The following is an 18,720-nucleotide window of genomic DNA, read 5'->3' on the forward strand; positions in this document are numbered from 1 at the left end:
AAGTTGTAATTGTAAAGGACACTATGGCTTGTGCTGGCATAGAATTATAGAAGAGTGTTCGGTGTTTATGAGACTTCTCTTTGCTAAAACAATTTTGAATAAAATTTAGAGTGGATAAACTTATTAAAGAATTATTAAGTATTTGAATTATTAGACTTATGAAAGAGCAGGAAATCAAAATAACAACAATATGTTCTACTATTTTACGACATAAGCACATCAAAACTGTGAGCAAATAAGCAACTGTAAGTCGTATTATATTCAAAAATTAGAGGAAAAAACCAAATACTTGCAAACAACGCTGACATTAGATAGCTATACATGCAAGGGTCATGACCACCCCCCTTCTTTTGAGAGTGTTGTAAGGCTCTGACATAATGGTTGTTTAATGCATATCCTAGAAAATAAAGCAGCTCAAATCGTTGGGATAAAGAGAAAAAGAACCTATGCAGCAAATTGAAGAAAAAAAACATAGATCAAGTAAAGCAAATCGAAAATGGTTTGTTCAAATATGGTAAAATTACTTGCAATTTCAAAATAAAGACATTTATGAGAAGATGAACACACCATAATAAGGTCAATACGGTAATGTGAGAAGTTAAATAACAAACAAAGAGAGAAGATAAGAAAGAGAAATTCATTGAAAGTACAATGAACAAAGTTAAGAGCATTAGTTGGTATAACATTATGACTGTAAATTTTGTCTACCTCATCATCATTTATTTGCATTTTTAGGTAGGTCATCCTGTCATTTCCTTCAGCTAGAACTATATAAACAATTACCCTTGATTGAATAAGTTGTTCCTGCAATGTTAGCATTTAGGTTAGTCAAAATGAACATTTGAAATTTAACTAATTGGCCAGGCACAATCTGAAAGGAAAGGTGAAATTTTAAACTGAAAATCTTCAAATATGATTGCGAGCTAACTCTTACTTATCTTTAGAAACAGCTGAAGTAAAATAATTCGAAATTTAAGAATGTCTACCATGAGGGTGCTTAGTTATTACATTTGTTCATTTTAAAAGTATCATGAGAATGCTTTTCGAATGATTTCGTCATAAACTACATTATATGTAGAATGATCATTTGTGTCCTCTGCTGTAGGCGGGCGTATTAATATTTTTACGTTGTCTGAACATTTTGCTCGAGATAAAGCAACATAAAGTTGTCCATGTGAAAAAACTGGTTCACGCAAATATATTCCAACAAAATCTAATGTTTGACCTTGAGCTTTGTTTATAGTCATAGCAAAACATAACCTTATCGGAAATTATGTTCTTTTGAAGGGAACTGGTAGCTTTTCATCTTGTGATGCTAGTAGTGGTATCTTTGGAATAAAAACACGTTTATTTTTAAAATCACCACTGGAAATAGTAGCACTGATAACATGTGACTTAAAATCATGACAAATCAATCGTGTACCATTGCATAAACCTTCAGTAGGATTTAAGTTTCTTAATAATATAACTGGACAATTTTTTTTCAAAGTTAATCTATAAGGTGGTAAGTTAGCAGGATGTAAGGTATGCAAAAAATCTTCAAATTGGCACTGATCATTTGGTTCTATTGTTTCATCAATAGTTGTATACACTGTAGCATCATCGGGAAATCTATGTATAAGCATGTCATTTATTTCATCAACAAAATCATTTTTTGTTGTCAAAATAATACGGAAAGTTATAAAAGATGGATTAGAATAGAATGTACGAAAATCAGGATAAGTTACATTAAACAAAAGATTCAAAGATTCTATTTCATGTGTAAAGGGAATGACAAAATTATTGGGAATTTCAATTTTGTTGCAGTTGTTAGTTTTTTCTTGTCCATTTCCAATTCTCATTAAATATGCACAAAATGCTGGATCTTTTTTTGCACGCATGTTTTCAGATAAGCACAATTTTTTGAGATGATTCCAAATATGAGAGTATAATAAACTTTGACTAATAAAGTCTTCCTTTTTTCCATTACGAACAACAAGAAGTGTTTGTCTAAAGTCTCCCCCAAAAACTACTACTTTTCCACCAAAAAGTGTTTTTGTATTCATAAGATCTTTTAAAAGTGTATCAAGAGCTTCAATCGTGTTTTTTTTTGCCATTGAGACTTCATCCCAAACAATTAACTTTGAATCTCAAATTAGAGTCGCTAATGAACTTTGTTTGCTAATATTGCAAGTGAAATTCTCATCGATGTCAATAGGAATTTTGAAACGTGAATGAGCTGTTCGTCCTCCTGGAAGTATTGAAGCTGCCACACCAGAACTTGCAGTTGCCAAAGTTTGCATCCTTTTGTTCTTATAGCAGCCAAAAAAAGTTTTTCCAGTTCCACCAGGACCATCAATGAAAAAAGCTGCTGATTTATTGGAATATACTCTTTCAAGAATTATGTCATATGCCCTTTTTTGTTGAACATTTAATTTGCTTTGTAGAAGTATATCTTCTTCAGAGACTATTATATTTTTTTTGAAATATATTTCTTTGGCCTCATTAGTTGTTTTAGAAGAGATAACATTTCCAAATATATCTTTGAATTCATTTATGTTACGTCCCATTGAAAGTAGAACTTCATTGATATGATTTAAAACTAACTGCTGGATATCATTTTTTGTAACATTTGAAATTGTTTTAAAATCTTCTGACATAAAGTCTTCATATTTTTTCCAAAGATCTTTTGGGTTACCAGGATTACAATAAACTAATAATGTTGCAAATAGTCTTCTTAAACTATAAGGCATTTGATAGCTTACAGCTTCAGACATACACTCAATTAAGTTGTTATCAGAATGTAATAAGCCTCTTTTTTCTGCAGCTTCTCTAAATGTAGTGTAGCATCTTCCATCCATTGTACGTAGATCTTCGTATGATTTTGGTCCTCTTACGTTCATTAGCAACCTAAGATAATATCTTTCTCTTTCGATTGGATGACATGTGACAATACGTCCAATAGTAAGGCGTTGTTTTCGACGTGACCACATTTTGTATGATGATGACCATACAAAGTGTTGGGGAAACTCTTTATATAGTAAATTGAGATTTATAGCATCGTTATTCATTTTGTTCATAAGAAAAAATTCTGTTAACATCATTTTCCTTATCATTGGATTGTTTATTATTTGATAGACAGTTTGGTTATTTTTGAAAGAAACAAATTGTTGTCCATCAAGATGCAATTGCAACTGGCAAACACTTGGAGTCATTTCACTTATTGAAAAAGCAAACAGACGCCATGCAGCTTCTGGTGGAGAAACCCATCTAGCAGATTGATATTCTCTGATTTCATCTATTTCTACATTAGTATCATTATTATGTATAGAAAATGCAATTTTGTCATGTCCTTTGCAAATATATTTGTAAATGTATTTGATAACCTTAATGTCAGAACATATTTCAACATTAATATGACAACCGAATTTCTTCAGTAAAAACGGATTGTACGGAATAGTCCAAGAATTATCAATGTTGTGTCCTCTAACTTTGATTGGTGTGATCATTTTTGGTCTTTTGTAAAGAGGATACGAATTCTTTCCTTTGGTTGTTTGTTTAGTAAGTTCTTTTGGATATTTAAACTTACATTTTCCTTCTTTTTGCATGCAAGAATTTGAAGGATTTAAATAGCCACAAAGACCATGGATCATGTGCTTGGTCACAAGTTTGTATAGATGATGATCAATATGGGGATCAGGTAATTTAGCACATACAATTTTATCATATGATTGTGGTGTTAGCAATTTATATCCATCCATAAGTATAATGAGAAAATGGGTGTGGAAGACCTCGTTTTTGAAACTCAATTGTATACATAAAAGCTGCAACCTTTCCAAATATGTTGGTTTTTTGAATATCTGTTTTAAGTTCTTCTACTTTTGCTCTGAATACTCTACTAACTAAATCAGGTTTGTTTTAAATTTCTTCCATTGGCTGTAAATGTTCTTGTATTTCAAGCCAACAAGGATTACAAGTCATTGTCAAAAATATGTCTGGTTTTCCAAAATGTTGTACCAAAGCAATGGCATCCATATATCTTTGACGCATATCTCTTGGGCCTCCTATGAAACTACCAGGAAGGAATTTTTGTCTCCCAATATTGGAAGCATCTCTTTCTCCTTGCCTCAATAAATCAATAATTCCTTGAAAGGCTTCAACTCTAAATAGATCTTGATTAAATGAAACAAAATCTAATCTTTGTGTCTCAAGTTTGATATATTGGTCAACTATGTATTGTTGAAATACCCTTCCAAAATGTAAAGTTTCATTTGGTTCTTCATCTCTTATATGAATTTTATAACAATAATATTCACGACAAGAAACAGTCTCTCTTTTTCTTAATCCTTTTGATAAAACTGTAGATTCGATGTGAAGGAGTCTATCAATAGAAGTCATGTTCATTATACTTGGTAGCTGCTCATATTCACAATAAATTTGTGTTTTGGAATAATTGTATGTCTTGTTAATTTTTTTAATACCACAATGCCAGCCATTTTGACCATAAGGAAACAATAGTGGATATTGTAATGGGTCATAACATCCATAATAGTAATTGACCAATTGGCTTTTGTTACTATGGGTGTAAATTCGAATATGTGGTGTGGGAATTTTATCATTTAATTGATCTTCAATCCAAATTACCCCAACTTCGGATGCAGTTGGTAAGTTATGTGTTCTTTGGTCTAAATTGGAACTTGAGTTTAGAGCAATGTAAAATTCAGATAAATTTGGAACAACTGTTAACGATCTCAGAAAAGTAGAATAAGGATTAAGTTTTAGTATATCCATGAGCTTTGTAACAATCAGCTCATTAAGATTATCTGATAACGTCATTCGATTTTGTTAGCTCATTTTCGTTATCATAGAAATATAACTGTAATTTTTTTGCTTTTCCTGCTGAAGGTATCAAATCATCAATGAAGTGATACATTTGTCCTTGGACTTTAAATGTATAGATGCCACGATTTCTCTTTGCTAATTCTCTATCATAATGTACTCCAAGTGAAGTGAAGGCAAACATATTATTGTAGGCTCTACTGTAAGTGCGAAAATGTTGACATTCTTTGGAGTCACCCAAGAACAAATTTCGCAACTCAGTAGGCATGTTATAAGAAGTTAGTCTAATTGATCCATTATCACAACAAAAACCTGGTGATTCATATTGAAACCTTTTTGCTGCACAAAATTTGCAATTTGGAACTTTCTTTAAAAGTAAGTAATCTTTTGCCAATAAATTATCATTTTGTAGATTTACTTCTAACTTATTTCTACCTGTGCATGGTAAAAAGCAATTATTTGTTACATATAAAGTCAGAACAATACATGTTTTTTTATGACTTTGGTAGAAAGAAGAATACCTTTATTTGCAGTACGTCTTGAAGTTAATTTGCTTGCAACATGAGATGCAGTTGATGTTGATCCTAGTATGAGGAATATAAATATTTAGAGACAGCTAGGTAATTATTAAAAATGAATATAGTCAAAATAGTTGAAGTAATATTTCTGAACTGACCTACTTCGAAGGTAGATAAGCAATTAACTATATGTTCTCCTCTAGTTGAAGTAACTGGTAGGCTTGTAGGTTTGGAAGCTTCAACTACAAAATGAGCAAAATAAATCTAGTAAGAGTAGGTCAGTTGAAGCGTGTAACTATAGCTATAGATATTCAGAAGAGAGATTTCACAGAAGGAAGATAAGAATATGGTTAGCTGACCTTGTTGAGGAGATAACGAAGAAGTGGTAATTGTAAGAGCGCCAGTACTATTTGATTGATGAAGGAGTGTTTGTCTTTTTGATTCAGCCCTTTTTTTTCTTAGCTGGGATAAAAGTAATTCTTTTCTCTCCGGTGACATTTGTGCATATCTAGTACGCCGACGCAAATTTCTGTCAGAAGTTGTTTCTTGGGAAGACACATTATCTCTATTTTCTTCCATTCCTGTTTCAAGTAATTCATGATTTGTTAAATTAATTTATAACTTAATGTAATGTGGGAAAAATACGTAGAATTGACAATAAAAAAGGCCTGTGCCAGCATGAGCCCAATATGGACTAATGACAAACATCATATAAGTATTACAACATTTCGATGGAAGTATGTATAGAAAACTTCTTCAATTGATTTAATGATTACTTCTTCCTACAATCATTACATGATATCTTGTCTTCCAAGACATAACATTCTACTTTACAACAAATGAAAGATAACTTATGTAATACAACATGTTTTGACCGTGCGAAGCTCGTTTGGTAGTTCAACAGCCATATAAACAACTTTATGTTGCTGTGAAGGACGATTCTGTTGTTATTATTGTGTTGGACAGTTTTGATCATTCGAAGAATGGAAAGGAAAAACATAACTTCCTCAAGTTGTCTCGCACCATCACTAAAGCAAGATAATTATTGCAAATATTGAATCATGTTTAGAATTGGTAAAATCGAAGTAATTAGTTCATTCCACGAGTCAATTTCAACGGAAAGTAATATTGTATACCTAACAAAATTGCAGAAAGCATATTTGCTATGTAATTACACATAAATAGCAACATGATGTCAATAGAAAATATAAGCTAAAGGTTTTTTCTCCGGAACTAAAAATAGTATGTACTCCAAAATTCTGTGTAGAATAAACAATATTCTCTCCATCAGTCAGTATTACCACTAAAATAGACTCAAGACACCATATGGAAAATAAATCAGACATATTCTATGCATTTGTAAATGACTCGTCACCATTTCAAAGCACCCAACTTTTATTCATACGTGTGAAGTGATTCTGGTTAAAAAATACGGATAATCTTCAGTTGTTCCTACTGTCCAAGTTCCATCTTATCTCCATTTTCATGAAATAAAATCTAAATAAGAAAAATTGCTAAAAGATTGCATGTACTTCCTAGCTTGAAAGCTTGTTATAATGCACTTTTGAGGTACAACAATATAAAGAGGTTTCATGAGTGGCACTTTCGTGGGGGAGTACAAGCAAGTATTAAGATTATGAGTTTGTGGCAATAATTTTTACCAACAATTCCATTAAATGTACAGAAAACATGCGACCGTAAACCAAAAATCCATCGCTAGAGCAATTTATAAACTTCAAATCTTGAATCATTCTTTGTCATACCTACTTAAAACTAACCGAAAATAGGAGAGGGGAAATCAAATAGATGTGATAGTACTGGTGAAGGCATTTTCTTTCCATTGTTAAGATGGAAACTTTTAACCAAACCTATACAAATTCTAATCAGAAAAATAATATGATATTTTGAACAAAAAATGCTCCGATAAAATCTTAACAGAGCCAAGTCAAAAAGTCATGTAGCTAAGGAAAAAAATTTCATATCTACAACTGATAAACTCATCAATATATCATCATCAGTTCACAGTGTAGGATTAAAACTCATACTATCCAGCACAAGCAATATCGACCTGTCCTCACACAAATACACATATTACTGTAAAGGTTGCTTCTTTAAATGAAAACTTTTTACATGTTCTACCTCCTATCAGACAGAATTTAAGGAATGGTGTCTAATGATCTACTCTTAATTTTTCTGACCTTAATTTTCATCAGCCCTGTTGCAAGCAAGCCAAATTATTTTTCGTGTGCAGTTAACTATTTCAATTTAGAACAAACTACTTTGGTGCAGGCTTTCAAACAAAAGCTTAAATAACTTATTTTTGGGAAACTTAAATGTAGGGCATAAGAAGGTGAAAAAGGTAACCAAAATAATAGGCAGCTGAGAAAATGTTATGTATTTCAATTGTGTACGTTTCTGTCTCACATCTAGTCAAACCAACATATCATGACAACAGTAAATGATTTCAATAGAAACACAGGTGGGATCAAATCACATACATTTGAAACATATTTTTGCACAAAAAATAAACAATAGAGAAGAGACTGGGCTTGTCTTGTAATAACATACCTTTTGAGTTGCTGACTGATATGGGACAGAATATTTAGGTTCTAAAAAAAGGTAGCAAAATTGTGTTAGTAATTTTCACGTAAATGATCAAACATGTTGGACGCGTATAATGTAAATACCATATATTTGAGATATATCAATGTAGCATTTGGGAAAATAAGAATTACAATGAAAATAATACAAACAGAATAGTGTAATTTGTTTTGTAGGAAGCAATTTCAAGCTAAAAAGCAAATTATTTCAAGATAAGAACCAAATTATCCTTAAATTGAAGGACATACAGACATAAATATATATCGAAAGAAGAATGAGAGTAGCCACCATCATAGGCCCTTTGTGAACAGGTGGACAGATTAGGAATGGAACATGTCTATCACATCGAGCTTCTATCACATTCATCCTATATAAGGCTAATTAAATTAGTTTTCCCTCTTCGCAATGATTCTTTATCATAAACAATATTTGGACTGTAATTCTTCTATTGAAACTAATAAAATAACTTATCACGGTTTTCGCATATGAACGTTTTACATATCACACAGACAAATTCTTTAAGAAGTATGATTAAAGTCAGTAAAACACTTCGTTTAACATACAAAATAGATGTTTAAGCTTTTCATGAAATCTAGGACAAATGATTATGTAGATTAATAAAATTTGATCCAAGGACTGAAAATTTAAAGTAACTGTGTAGATTTCCCTTACTTCTTTGATATGTTATTGTCTTGGATACTAATGTGATATCATAAGTTCAACATATCATATTATTCTTAATTTTGAAATGATGATATGCATTTTTTCGGCGCTCATGCCATAACCATTTTACGCCTAAGGTAGAGCTTAACTTCGCGTTTGAATTAGTCATGTTTTAAAATGAAGTTGAGATCTGTATTCAGTTGTCTTTTAGTTGAACCTGCCCTGATAACTTTAGACACTTCAGTAATATTCTCTGTCTAGATAGTAATGTTTGTAGGTTTATTTTAAGTTCTGTTTGAACAGGAAACAGAAGAGACCAAAAGAAGAAATGTAGTGAGTTTATCTACTGCAACGTTCTATCCATACTGAACAGAAATACATATATGGGAATAACCAAACTTTAAAATGACTTGATGCACATTTTATTATTCCATATTATTCGAAGTAAAATACATAACTATTGTTCGTCCATATGAAGAGCACAATTTGGATTCTGAACTTGTTGCGAAGCACCTTTATTTGATACTAGACTATTGATACAGGTAAAACGAATTGAAACTTTAGGCCTAGGGAAAGCTATACTGCTCTACCCGAGCAAGTTGGGAAGTCAGATATAAGAGTTTTGAATAATCATGTCGTTTCATTTAAGCCTATTTCATTCCGAAATGAGTAGTAATCCTTTACACTTGGGAGGGGAAAAAACCTTAGCTTCAAGAATTTGAAAAAGTGGATGGCTCTCATATATTCTACTTGCACAAGGAAACTGGTAGACTCAATGAAGGAGTCTCATTAGTTTCAGTCTATTTCTCCAAGCTTAAAGAGTTGTGGATGGAATATGATTGACTCATGCCTTGTCCTGGTTGTGCCTGTGCTATATGACAGACCTATGCTGTTCATTTTGAGTACCAACGTTTAATGCAATTTCTTTTGGGATTGAATAAGTGCTAGAACTAGTGTAGGAGCGAATTTATGATGATAGAATGAGCTCCAAGTGTTAACAAGGCTTATGCTCTAGTGATTGCAGAAGAAAGTCAGAGGATACTTGGTAAGGCTAATGTAGTTTCTGTTGCCAATGTTGTTTCACGGCCCGAGCCTACATCCTGGATGAAAAATGAATGTATTTGTACAGAATATTGGCAGTATGCTATTTATCGTGTATGTACTCATAACCTTCTAATGTAGTTAATCTAACTCAACCACAGTTAAGTTGAAATAATATTGTAAGAAACTGTGTAACGAACTTTCCAGTTTCACTATTCAGAATAACTAACCTCTAGCTTCAACTGTTTATAACAGTTGTGTAGCCACATCAATGGATTTCAGGCATATGATAGTGAAAACGTTTTCATGAGCCAATTCACCCAACTCATTAATGCGACAGACTGATATTGACACTAAGCTAAACATAAAGATGAAGATCGTGGCAGCATAGTCAAATCTTACTTTTATGGTAGGTGTAAATCATGAAAAAGGTTATACTAATAGCTATAAAGAATTCCTAGTTTGATTGATAAAATTTCTTGGTAATCATCAACGTGAAGGACAACNTTTTCATGAGCCAATTCACCCAACTCATTAATGCGACAGACTGATATTGACACTAAGCTAAACATAAAGATGAAGATCGTGGCAGCATAGTCAAATCTTACTTTTATGGTAGGTGTAAATCATGAAAAAGGTTATACTAATAGCTATAAAGAATTCCTAGTTTGATTGATAAAATTTCTTGGTAATCATCAACGTGAAGGACAACTTCTTTCTTTATTGTAACCAAAATAGGACATTCACATGAAGTTGTGGGTTTTTATGATTGAAACAAATAGGACATTTGATGAAGTTGTGGATTCTTATGATTGAAACAAACAATATTGTAGCATTTGTTGTATTGAATATAAGGGGTGCTTGAATTAGAGATTTTACGCATAAGAATTTAACTTTGTTTTGTCAAAAACAGATCCAATATTGAAAGAGTGAAGGAGAAAGATCCTTAACCAACAGTAAAAAGAACGAACAAAAACAGCAGAGCAATTAAAACAAAAGACTTACAAACTTAGCAAAAGCATATTTGAAGTAGTGAAAGAAACTAAGATGGGAAAGAGTTTAAAGTAGATTCGAAGTGAGAGTTGTGGTTGTTATTATTGGACCTTTGAGTAGAAGTGGACAGTCAGTAAAAACCGTCATAGATGCACTCTGTACAGCAAAGTTATATACATATTTATTTACATTCTCAAAGATGCATATAGGAAAATAACATAGAGTTTATGATACCCAACCTAACAATCCAAAGAAAACATAAGAATGGAAAAAATAATGGAAAAAACTACCTGTAGAATGAATGGCAGAAACAAAGCAATAAATTGTTCAAATGTAAGTTCAAAAAGATTGTTACCTGAACTGCATTTGCTTTTTCTCTGTTTTTGGGAAATTTGAACAATCAGAAACAACAGATTTATTAATTTCCTGTAAATAAACAAAACCCAATAAATTAAGAACTTTGATAGTAGTTTATGTACAATTTGAAGAGCTTTATTAGATAAGATCATAAAGAATTGCATGGAATGAAATGGAGAAGGTGAGAATGAGTTAAATATTGGGAAGAAAGCTGACAACACGTAGAGCTAGGACAAACACAGCTCCAAAACTTGCAGAGGAAGGCACAAAAAGTCGACAGTGAACTTACCAAGAATTCTAAAATTAAACTATGTTCCTTTTAAGTATGTGTTTTCATTTGCACATGCATCTATATATACATGAGTATTTGACTACTATAAGTGTTTAATGTAGAAATTTGTTTGGTAAAGCTCTCAAAATGAAGCTACATCAGCAGAGTTGAAGTGATTCAGCTTTCAGTGGAAACATTTGGTCTTATACTGCTAAATTTGGGACTCTGTTGTATACTAATTTTATCATTTTAAGCCTCCGTTTTCTATTGATGTTACAATTGGTTTTTCTGAATTTTTGACTATCTTCCATTATCATCTAATGTTAGACTAAGATTATCGTAGCTTGTTAAAGCCTACATCTTACTATGCGGTCAACATCCACATTTGCGCGACATTCTCTGAAATTATTCCATTCCCAAATGGAACCAAACAAAGAGGCATGAATATAAATCATTATATTTTGGGTCCTACCTGCAAGAATCAGCAGAATCCATAAAACCTAAAATTTAAGAGATTCTTGCAAATGTTTGGTTTTAACCTGCTCCTCTGTCCACAACTTATATAGAATTGATACCAAAGATCAAGACTTTCAGCAAACACTTTATTTGCATGTTGAATTCCTTCCTCTACTTCATTTTTAACCCCGAAACAGGTCGAAGTAGCTGAACTAAAACTACTGAAAAAATGAAAGTCACCCAAACTATTATCAGAGAAATCTCCCTAGTTGCACTATGTGCATAAAAAATCCAAAGTGATCTATGTATTTAGTTTTATTCTCAAACATGCAAGAGGAAATTAGATAAAATTGTTGATATGCACATGTAATAATTTTTTGTAAGAAAGGATGAAAATAGCATTCCAGATTAAATTTTTTATAAGATTCATGTTCTTAAGAAAACATTGTAATAGAAAAATGACTTAGGGAAGTATTTCATTACCTCGTTTTGTAGTAATGCAATGAAATAATGCTTCAAAAGTGAAACCTCTGTTGTATATCTTTTGTGTAACTGAAAAGAACATACATTAACCATAAACAATCAGTAGAATATGAGAAAAAAAAAGTCTATCAAGTAACATTTAATATTTCAAAGTAATAGTTGCTTTGCACTCATTTGATGTAAAAAATGGGGAAGTTGTAGACAAGAAAACAGAAAGCCAGTACGTTAATGTAAAAGTAGGTCGCATAAGTACTTAATTACACTGGAGAATGCCTTCCCAAGTAATATAGGCATTGCACATATCCAAAACAAAACTACAGCAATAATGACTTATAAAACTGAACTTAGACAATCAAGTTCCACAAAAACACTACATTGTTTCATTTGTTTACACAAAAGGAAAAAAAGCATGAAATGAAAGCAGCACCGCAGAGTAAAATTGACCTTGTACCCGCATAAATGAGCTTTTGATCTAGTAACAAAGCATTAAGAAACTCTTGCAAAAGCAAGTTAGAACAAACAATCAACATAAATTACAAAATCATAAAAGATTACATAACATGTATCATACTATTAACTTTTGCTTCCATCTTCATCTCGTAACCATTTATGTGCTATTAGTTCTTTCTCAATCATGACATACAACTGTACAATTTCAGAATGTCAAAGTAGAAGATTGACAATCTCATACAAACAAAGCACCTAGACCCAAAATGACCAAACAAACTATACTACTTCAGAGTTGTACCTGTTACTATTCGGTCCTATGACATATAAACTGCACAAATATAATAAACTTTGTATGTTCTATAAAAAAACAAAATAAGCAACAAATAAAAACAAAAACAACAGTCTTCTCATAGTAGAAGTACAGTCATGTCTAAATCTCTTAGGGCCCTTTAGCAGAGGTCAATTAAGACATAAAATCAGTTAGTAACACAAAGTTAAACTAATAGCAACAACTTACAATTGAAATAGATGCAAATAAAGGATAGACCTTTCAAATGTATTTCTTGGGAAAAAAATATATAAACAACACACATCTAGCAGAAACAAATGATGTACCTTTTGTATCATTCACGCACAAAGGAATACGTTGTAGAAAATCTGTGGAAAAAACCAATAAATTTTTTTAGTTTGCATTTTAAGATACTACAAAACTTCCCAACTTTGTAGAAGCTTTCTATCCTTATTCAGGAATATAGGGCCTACAAAGTCAATAACAAAAGAACAACTAAACAATGCTTCCTCCTTTCAATTCACATTCCTAAACAAAAGTAAACTAAAGGACGAACCATTAATTTGGAATGTACTTAAAGGGCTTAGAAATAGAACTCACATGTATTCTTGAATAATAATTGTCTCTTCTCCAACAGACAACATGAAAGTTATATTTTGTATTATAATGCTTCTTTTTCTTATTTAGTTTTTCCCTGTTATGTAAGTGTAATATGTAAATGCCTTTTATATTTTCAAGATATTTAATTGGCAAAAAAGAAATGATAAGGTAATCAAAGAGAGATGTCATATATATATTTGAATATATTTTTCTCCATAGAAAATAAAATATTTAAACAGTCCAATTTATAATTATATCAATTTCAGGAAATTCAATATGAAATAAGTTACAACTATGTATGGAACAAATTAAATGAATCATTAATTATATTACATGAAATCTTTTCTTTCCTTTTGCTAATGAATTTCTTTGGACAACTATTGAGGGAAATGAAAGCAAAGACATATAAAAGCTCTGAATACCGAACATGTGAGGATACAACATATGTGACAAATCAGAATATGTTTAAGCAGGAAAACTCAGGTTGACATCAATGGTGGAATCTCCATCTAAGTCCGTTAAGACCAAACTCAAATAAAAAAAATTGTGGATAAATTTGATCAATTTATCAATGCCCAGTAGGATGAAATCTTACTTAAAGATGAAATAGATTTAGACAGTTCCAGATGAAAAAAGGCAAAAACCATCCCAAAATTGAAGAGTACAAAGATCTGAAATTGAAAGTGTAAACAATAGAAAAAAGAGAAACCCACAAACCGTTGAAACCCGAAGCTTCCAAGCAGTGAAAGTCTAAAACCCAATTTTGCGGTTTTGAGGGGTTCTGGTGGTTCGATGATGAAGATAGTGCAATAGACAAATACATGCAATTATTGAGCACAAGTTTGCAGTACAGTATAATATGCCTTAATATGCTCTACGCAAGACAAATTAGGAATCAGAGAAAGAGCAAATGATGGAGCAAACATGTAAATTTTTCTTAAATCATGAAGAAGTACCTGCGCAGCGCATCCGAAACAAACAGAAGTCTTGAGAAACCTTCAGAGAGAGATTTAAAGTGTGTAGACAAACAGAAGAGACTGAGCAAGAGATGGATTCGCCATTGAAGAGTTGAGAAGTACAAAGAAGAGTTGAGAAAATAGAGCGACCTTAGCAAGGAGGAGAGAAATTAGGCTTAGAAAATTGTGAGATGATATTAGGAAACTTCTAGACAAAGTGAAAGGAAAATGAGACACATCTTTATTGATCAATGAAAAAGGGGCAAATTACTGTACAATTAGTACTACCTTTAGTACAATTAAAAGATGCAGTGTTGGTCCTTTTTAAGTCCCACTTCTAAATAAGGGTAATATAAAGTAAATCAATATTTATGAAATGTTATTTACAAGATTTCCATAGACTACAAATTAAATACATACAAAAATTAAATTAATTATTTTGAACTAAAAATTTAAATAGTCAATCTAAAAATATAATTAAGAAATAATGGCTTATTTATTAAATCTAATTAAAAGAACACATATATTATTTTTTTTTGTAAATTTTCATTTCTCTTTAAACAACTGAAAACAATACTTCACCAAAAACATGATTTTTTTTAATTTTCGAATCTTTTAATATAAAGTTAATAAAATAAGGTAAAAGTCAAAATATTAATTTATATTTTTATAAAATATTTAAGCTCTAAAAATGGTGTAAAACTTAAGTTCGGTTAAAAATTACGTGTGCCCCTCTTTGACTAGAAACACGAAGAGTTTTCAAACAAAGAAGTAGACAACGAGACAAGTTTTGACCGGACTCTTATTTGAAAGGGAAAAAATGTGACCGAGTTCTTCTTTTGGACAACCTACATAACCCGGGTTATAAGAGAAGCAAGTCATGTGTAGTTCAAGAAGATGAAGTGATGAGTTAGAAGTTAAGTGAGGTTCCATCGAGGTTCCAGTTCGCGGATCCTATCCTTACATAAAAAATGAAAGCTAATTATCACAAAGAAAATAAAAGTACAAGATCCTATTTATGCAGCTTCTCTTGAGTCTTCAGTTGAGTCTCAACTTTCAGATATCACTTTGATTTTTGATGAGTATCTTGATCTTGAATTAAATTTGAGGTTTAACTTGCCACTTAGAGTGAGCTTTTGATACTCTTAAAAATGACAATTTAAAAATTTTCTTAAATGCATGCATGTTTCCTTGATCAATAACTGAATGAAGCAGATGTCAGGAGGTCAGGCTGCTAGATGCATTGAAGAAGTTGATTTTAGCTATCATGAGGGAATGAACATTCTAAAAAGAGTCGAAACTTTGTTCCCGAATTTCAAATTCATGCTTTGCTTGAAGAAGCCTGCAAATCATCACAAACAAAAGAAATAAACAATTTTTTACCCCGGTTGTCTTATTTTAGGCTGGTTGTGTGCTTCTATCCTATGTGCTTCCGGTAATGGAGCACTTCCAGTGGAACGAGCTTCATGATTTCTCATTAAAAGGCCATTATATTGCTCAACCACTAGAAGGCATGAGATCAATTCAGAGTATTTTTGAAAACCCTTTTCACAGTAATGCTACTGCAATATCATATTAGAGGCATGGAAAGTAGTTAATGTCTTTTCCAACATGTCCTCATCTTTTATAGTTTCCCCACATAATTTCAACTGGGAAGTGATTCTAAATATAGTAGGGTTATACTCAATTACGATTTTATAATCTTGAAACCCTAGGTGCATCCACTCATAACGTGCCCTTGGCAATATCGTTGCCTTGAGGTGATCATACCTCCCTTTCAAACCTACCCACAATTCAAGTGGATCTTTTATCGTCAAGTGTTCAACCTTCAGGTTTTCATCCAAATGATGACGAAGGAAAATCATAGCCTTCGCTTTATCCTGACTTGATGCCGTATTCCCTTCAATTATACTATCACCAAGACCCTTAGTAGTGAGGTTGTCACGACCCAACATACCGGGCCGTGCGGGCACTTACATACTACCACCTAAATAGGAGAACCCTCATATCCCAATAGTTAAAACATGCGGAAAATTATAGGAAACAGAGATAAATATATAACGGGATTTTATAAATAATACTTTTTAAACAATTTCAGGTTCAGACTTGTAAAGTAATTAACACCTCCAAAGATCTAGTCTAAGCAAGTATAAGAGATACTAAGAGTACAAACTGGAGATAATAATAAATGACACAGCTCCCACCATGCAGAACAAAAAATAGAAGCTGCTTGAGATTTCTTTATCTTCACCTAATGCAACATCACTGATCCTGCATCCAGACTATGCCAAAGGGCATAACAAGAGTAGTATCAGTACAAAACCACACGTACTGGTAGGCATCATCGGTCAATCCGACGCCCACCGCATAATATAAGAACTCAACTAGTGAGAAGATGTAATAAACCACTTGCTTCTCCACCTTTACCCTCTCTCGAATACCTCAACTTACACTAGTATCCTTACTACTAACCACCTCCTCATTCAAACTAGTTACTAGGTTCTTAATCATAGCCTAACCATTCTAACACATAGAAGAGACCACGAATACAACTACAAGCATTCTGACTAACCACCCATGACAAACCCTTACTTCTTCCTTTATATTACCTAGCCCTTGCCACATGCTACATTATATCAAGCTTTCTAACTACTAACCACGAACCCCCTTTATCCAAGGTGAACTCCACCTAAGTATTTACATCACGTACACTACCTCTTCTTCTCACCCTTGTAACATACGGATAGCCCTTGTCTCTCAACAATAACACTCTTGTCCCTCAACATTAATACTCATGCTCTTTACTGTCTTACTTCATTACTTACTTAACTATGATTGAATGACGATAAATGATTGATTAGAATAGCCTTGGGACAGTTTTCAAAATTGTGAAAATAGGTTGCTTGATTTGCTAGAAAAACGTAGCATGGATACTTTCCTTACATCCCCGACATCTCCACAACGTCCTGGGCGTAAGGATTTCGTAAAAATATGGTTTAATTGGTACCAAAACAGGTGGGGGAAGTTGAAAAGTCTCTTGGTGTAAAACTAAAATTTGGACGTCATTTAGGGGTTAATTTGCGAAAATAAATGTATATTTAGGTCCTAGGGTAGTTAATATACTCTGATCTGCTGAAATTCTATCAAAAACAGGGATTTTAGGACAACGAGGCGCCTTGATCGTGCCTAGCATTCGTCCCAGATGAAGGCCGCTCTGGCGACCTTCATCCTGCTATGGCGACCTCCATCATCCTGCTATAGCGGGATTTTGGCCATTGTGGCGGGATGTGTCAAACTAGTTGCCTGCATCCGCTAAGGCTAGAAAATTCTTTTCTCCTCCAACCAGATTTTTGCCTAATCCCCCAATGTTCTAATGTGCTTATAAATCTTTTTGCAGGCTTCTTTAAATGGTTGGCATCAATGAGGAAAATCTTCCTTTTGTCCGGTTCCCCGATGCTGCTAGTCGGGAACGATACCATAACCACCGAAACACTAAATTTTGTTGCGAGCGGGGTTTTCACTTGCTGAATTTGGAAGAGAAAGCGCCTGCATTTCACACTCGACTTATGGAGTTTGGTTGGGCTCCACTGACAGAGGCTCCCCCTGCTACTCGGTTTACCTGGGTGAGGGAGTTCTACGTTGTCCTGTCTACTGTTCAATGGGACGACCCTCACCCCATCATCTGCATCCGGGGAGTTGACATCCCCCTGAACGCCTCTACCTTCAATAAGGTGCTAGAGTTACCCGAGGTATCAAACACAGAGTATGAGGCCAAGCTGAGAGAGATGGACCTGGGCTAGTTGAGAGATACTCTGATCGAGTCTGCGCGCCGGGATCAGGTCTACTGGGCTACGACATAGGGCATCACTAGCACATATTGGTCACCTAATTCTAAGAGGTGGCTACACTTGGTTACCAGGAGGATCCGCTCGTTGGGAAACTGCACCGACGTGACATTTTCTTGGGCTTTGGTGGTGGCGTGTGCTATACAGGGTATCGAGCTAAATGTAGGGGCACAAATTATTTAAGAATGGAAGATGTTCTATCAGGGTAATAAAAAGGTGTTCTTACTGCCTGGACTGGTGACTGCGTTGTGTAAGCGGGTGTGATTGCCACTTCTAGACACCGACGAGGTACTTTCCATGGATCCCCCCTTTCACCCTCTTTTGACTAGGCAGGGTTCTACCTCTAGGAGCAAGAGGAGGAGGACAAACAGTGTTACCA

General features: G+C 33.3%; 1 protein-coding gene across 2 annotated transcripts; it reads right to left on the bottom strand.

Moving 5' to 3' along the window:
* Window positions 1-708: 708 nt before the first annotated feature.
* On the bottom strand, window positions 709-5,904 carry LOC125846588 (uncharacterized). Of its 2 annotated transcripts, none has more exons than XM_049526130.1 (4): window positions 5,696-5,904; window positions 5,495-5,572; window positions 5,340-5,402; window positions 709-804 (listed from the first exon to the last, which is right to left on the bottom strand). In XM_049526130.1, the coding sequence occupies exons 1-4, from the start codon at window positions 5,832-5,834 to the stop codon at window positions 758-760; spliced, it is 327 nt and encodes a 108-aa protein (XP_049382087.1). In that variant the 5' UTR covers window positions 5,835-5,904; the 3' UTR covers window positions 709-757. The 2 variants fall into 2 exon arrangements, with proteins under 2 accessions (XP_049382087.1, XP_049382078.1); XM_049526121.1 differs by having other exon boundaries at window positions 5,495-5,578.
* Window positions 5,905-18,720: the final 12,816 nt, after the last annotated feature.

This window comes from Solanum stenotomum, chromosome 1 (assembly GCF_019186545.1).
Source record: "Solanum stenotomum isolate F172 chromosome 1, ASM1918654v1, whole genome shotgun sequence".
Taxonomy (NCBI): domain Eukaryota; kingdom Viridiplantae; phylum Streptophyta; class Magnoliopsida; order Solanales; family Solanaceae; genus Solanum; species Solanum stenotomum.

Excerpts from the sequence above, each read along its gene's own strand:
- LOC125846588 (XM_049526121.1), bottom strand. The coding sequence starts at position 5,834 with ATGTCACCGGAGAGAAAAGAATTACTTTTATCCCAGCTAAGAAAAAAA. Across the intron at positions 5,579-5,695 it reads TTCGTTATCTCCTCAACAAG|TTGAAGCTTCCAAACCTACA; the intron begins GTCAGCTAACCA and ends CTCATTTTGTAG. Across the intron at positions 5,403-5,494 it reads CTTATCTACCTTCGAAGTAG|GATCAACATCAACTGCATCT; the intron begins GTCAGTTCAGAA and ends TCCTCATACTAG.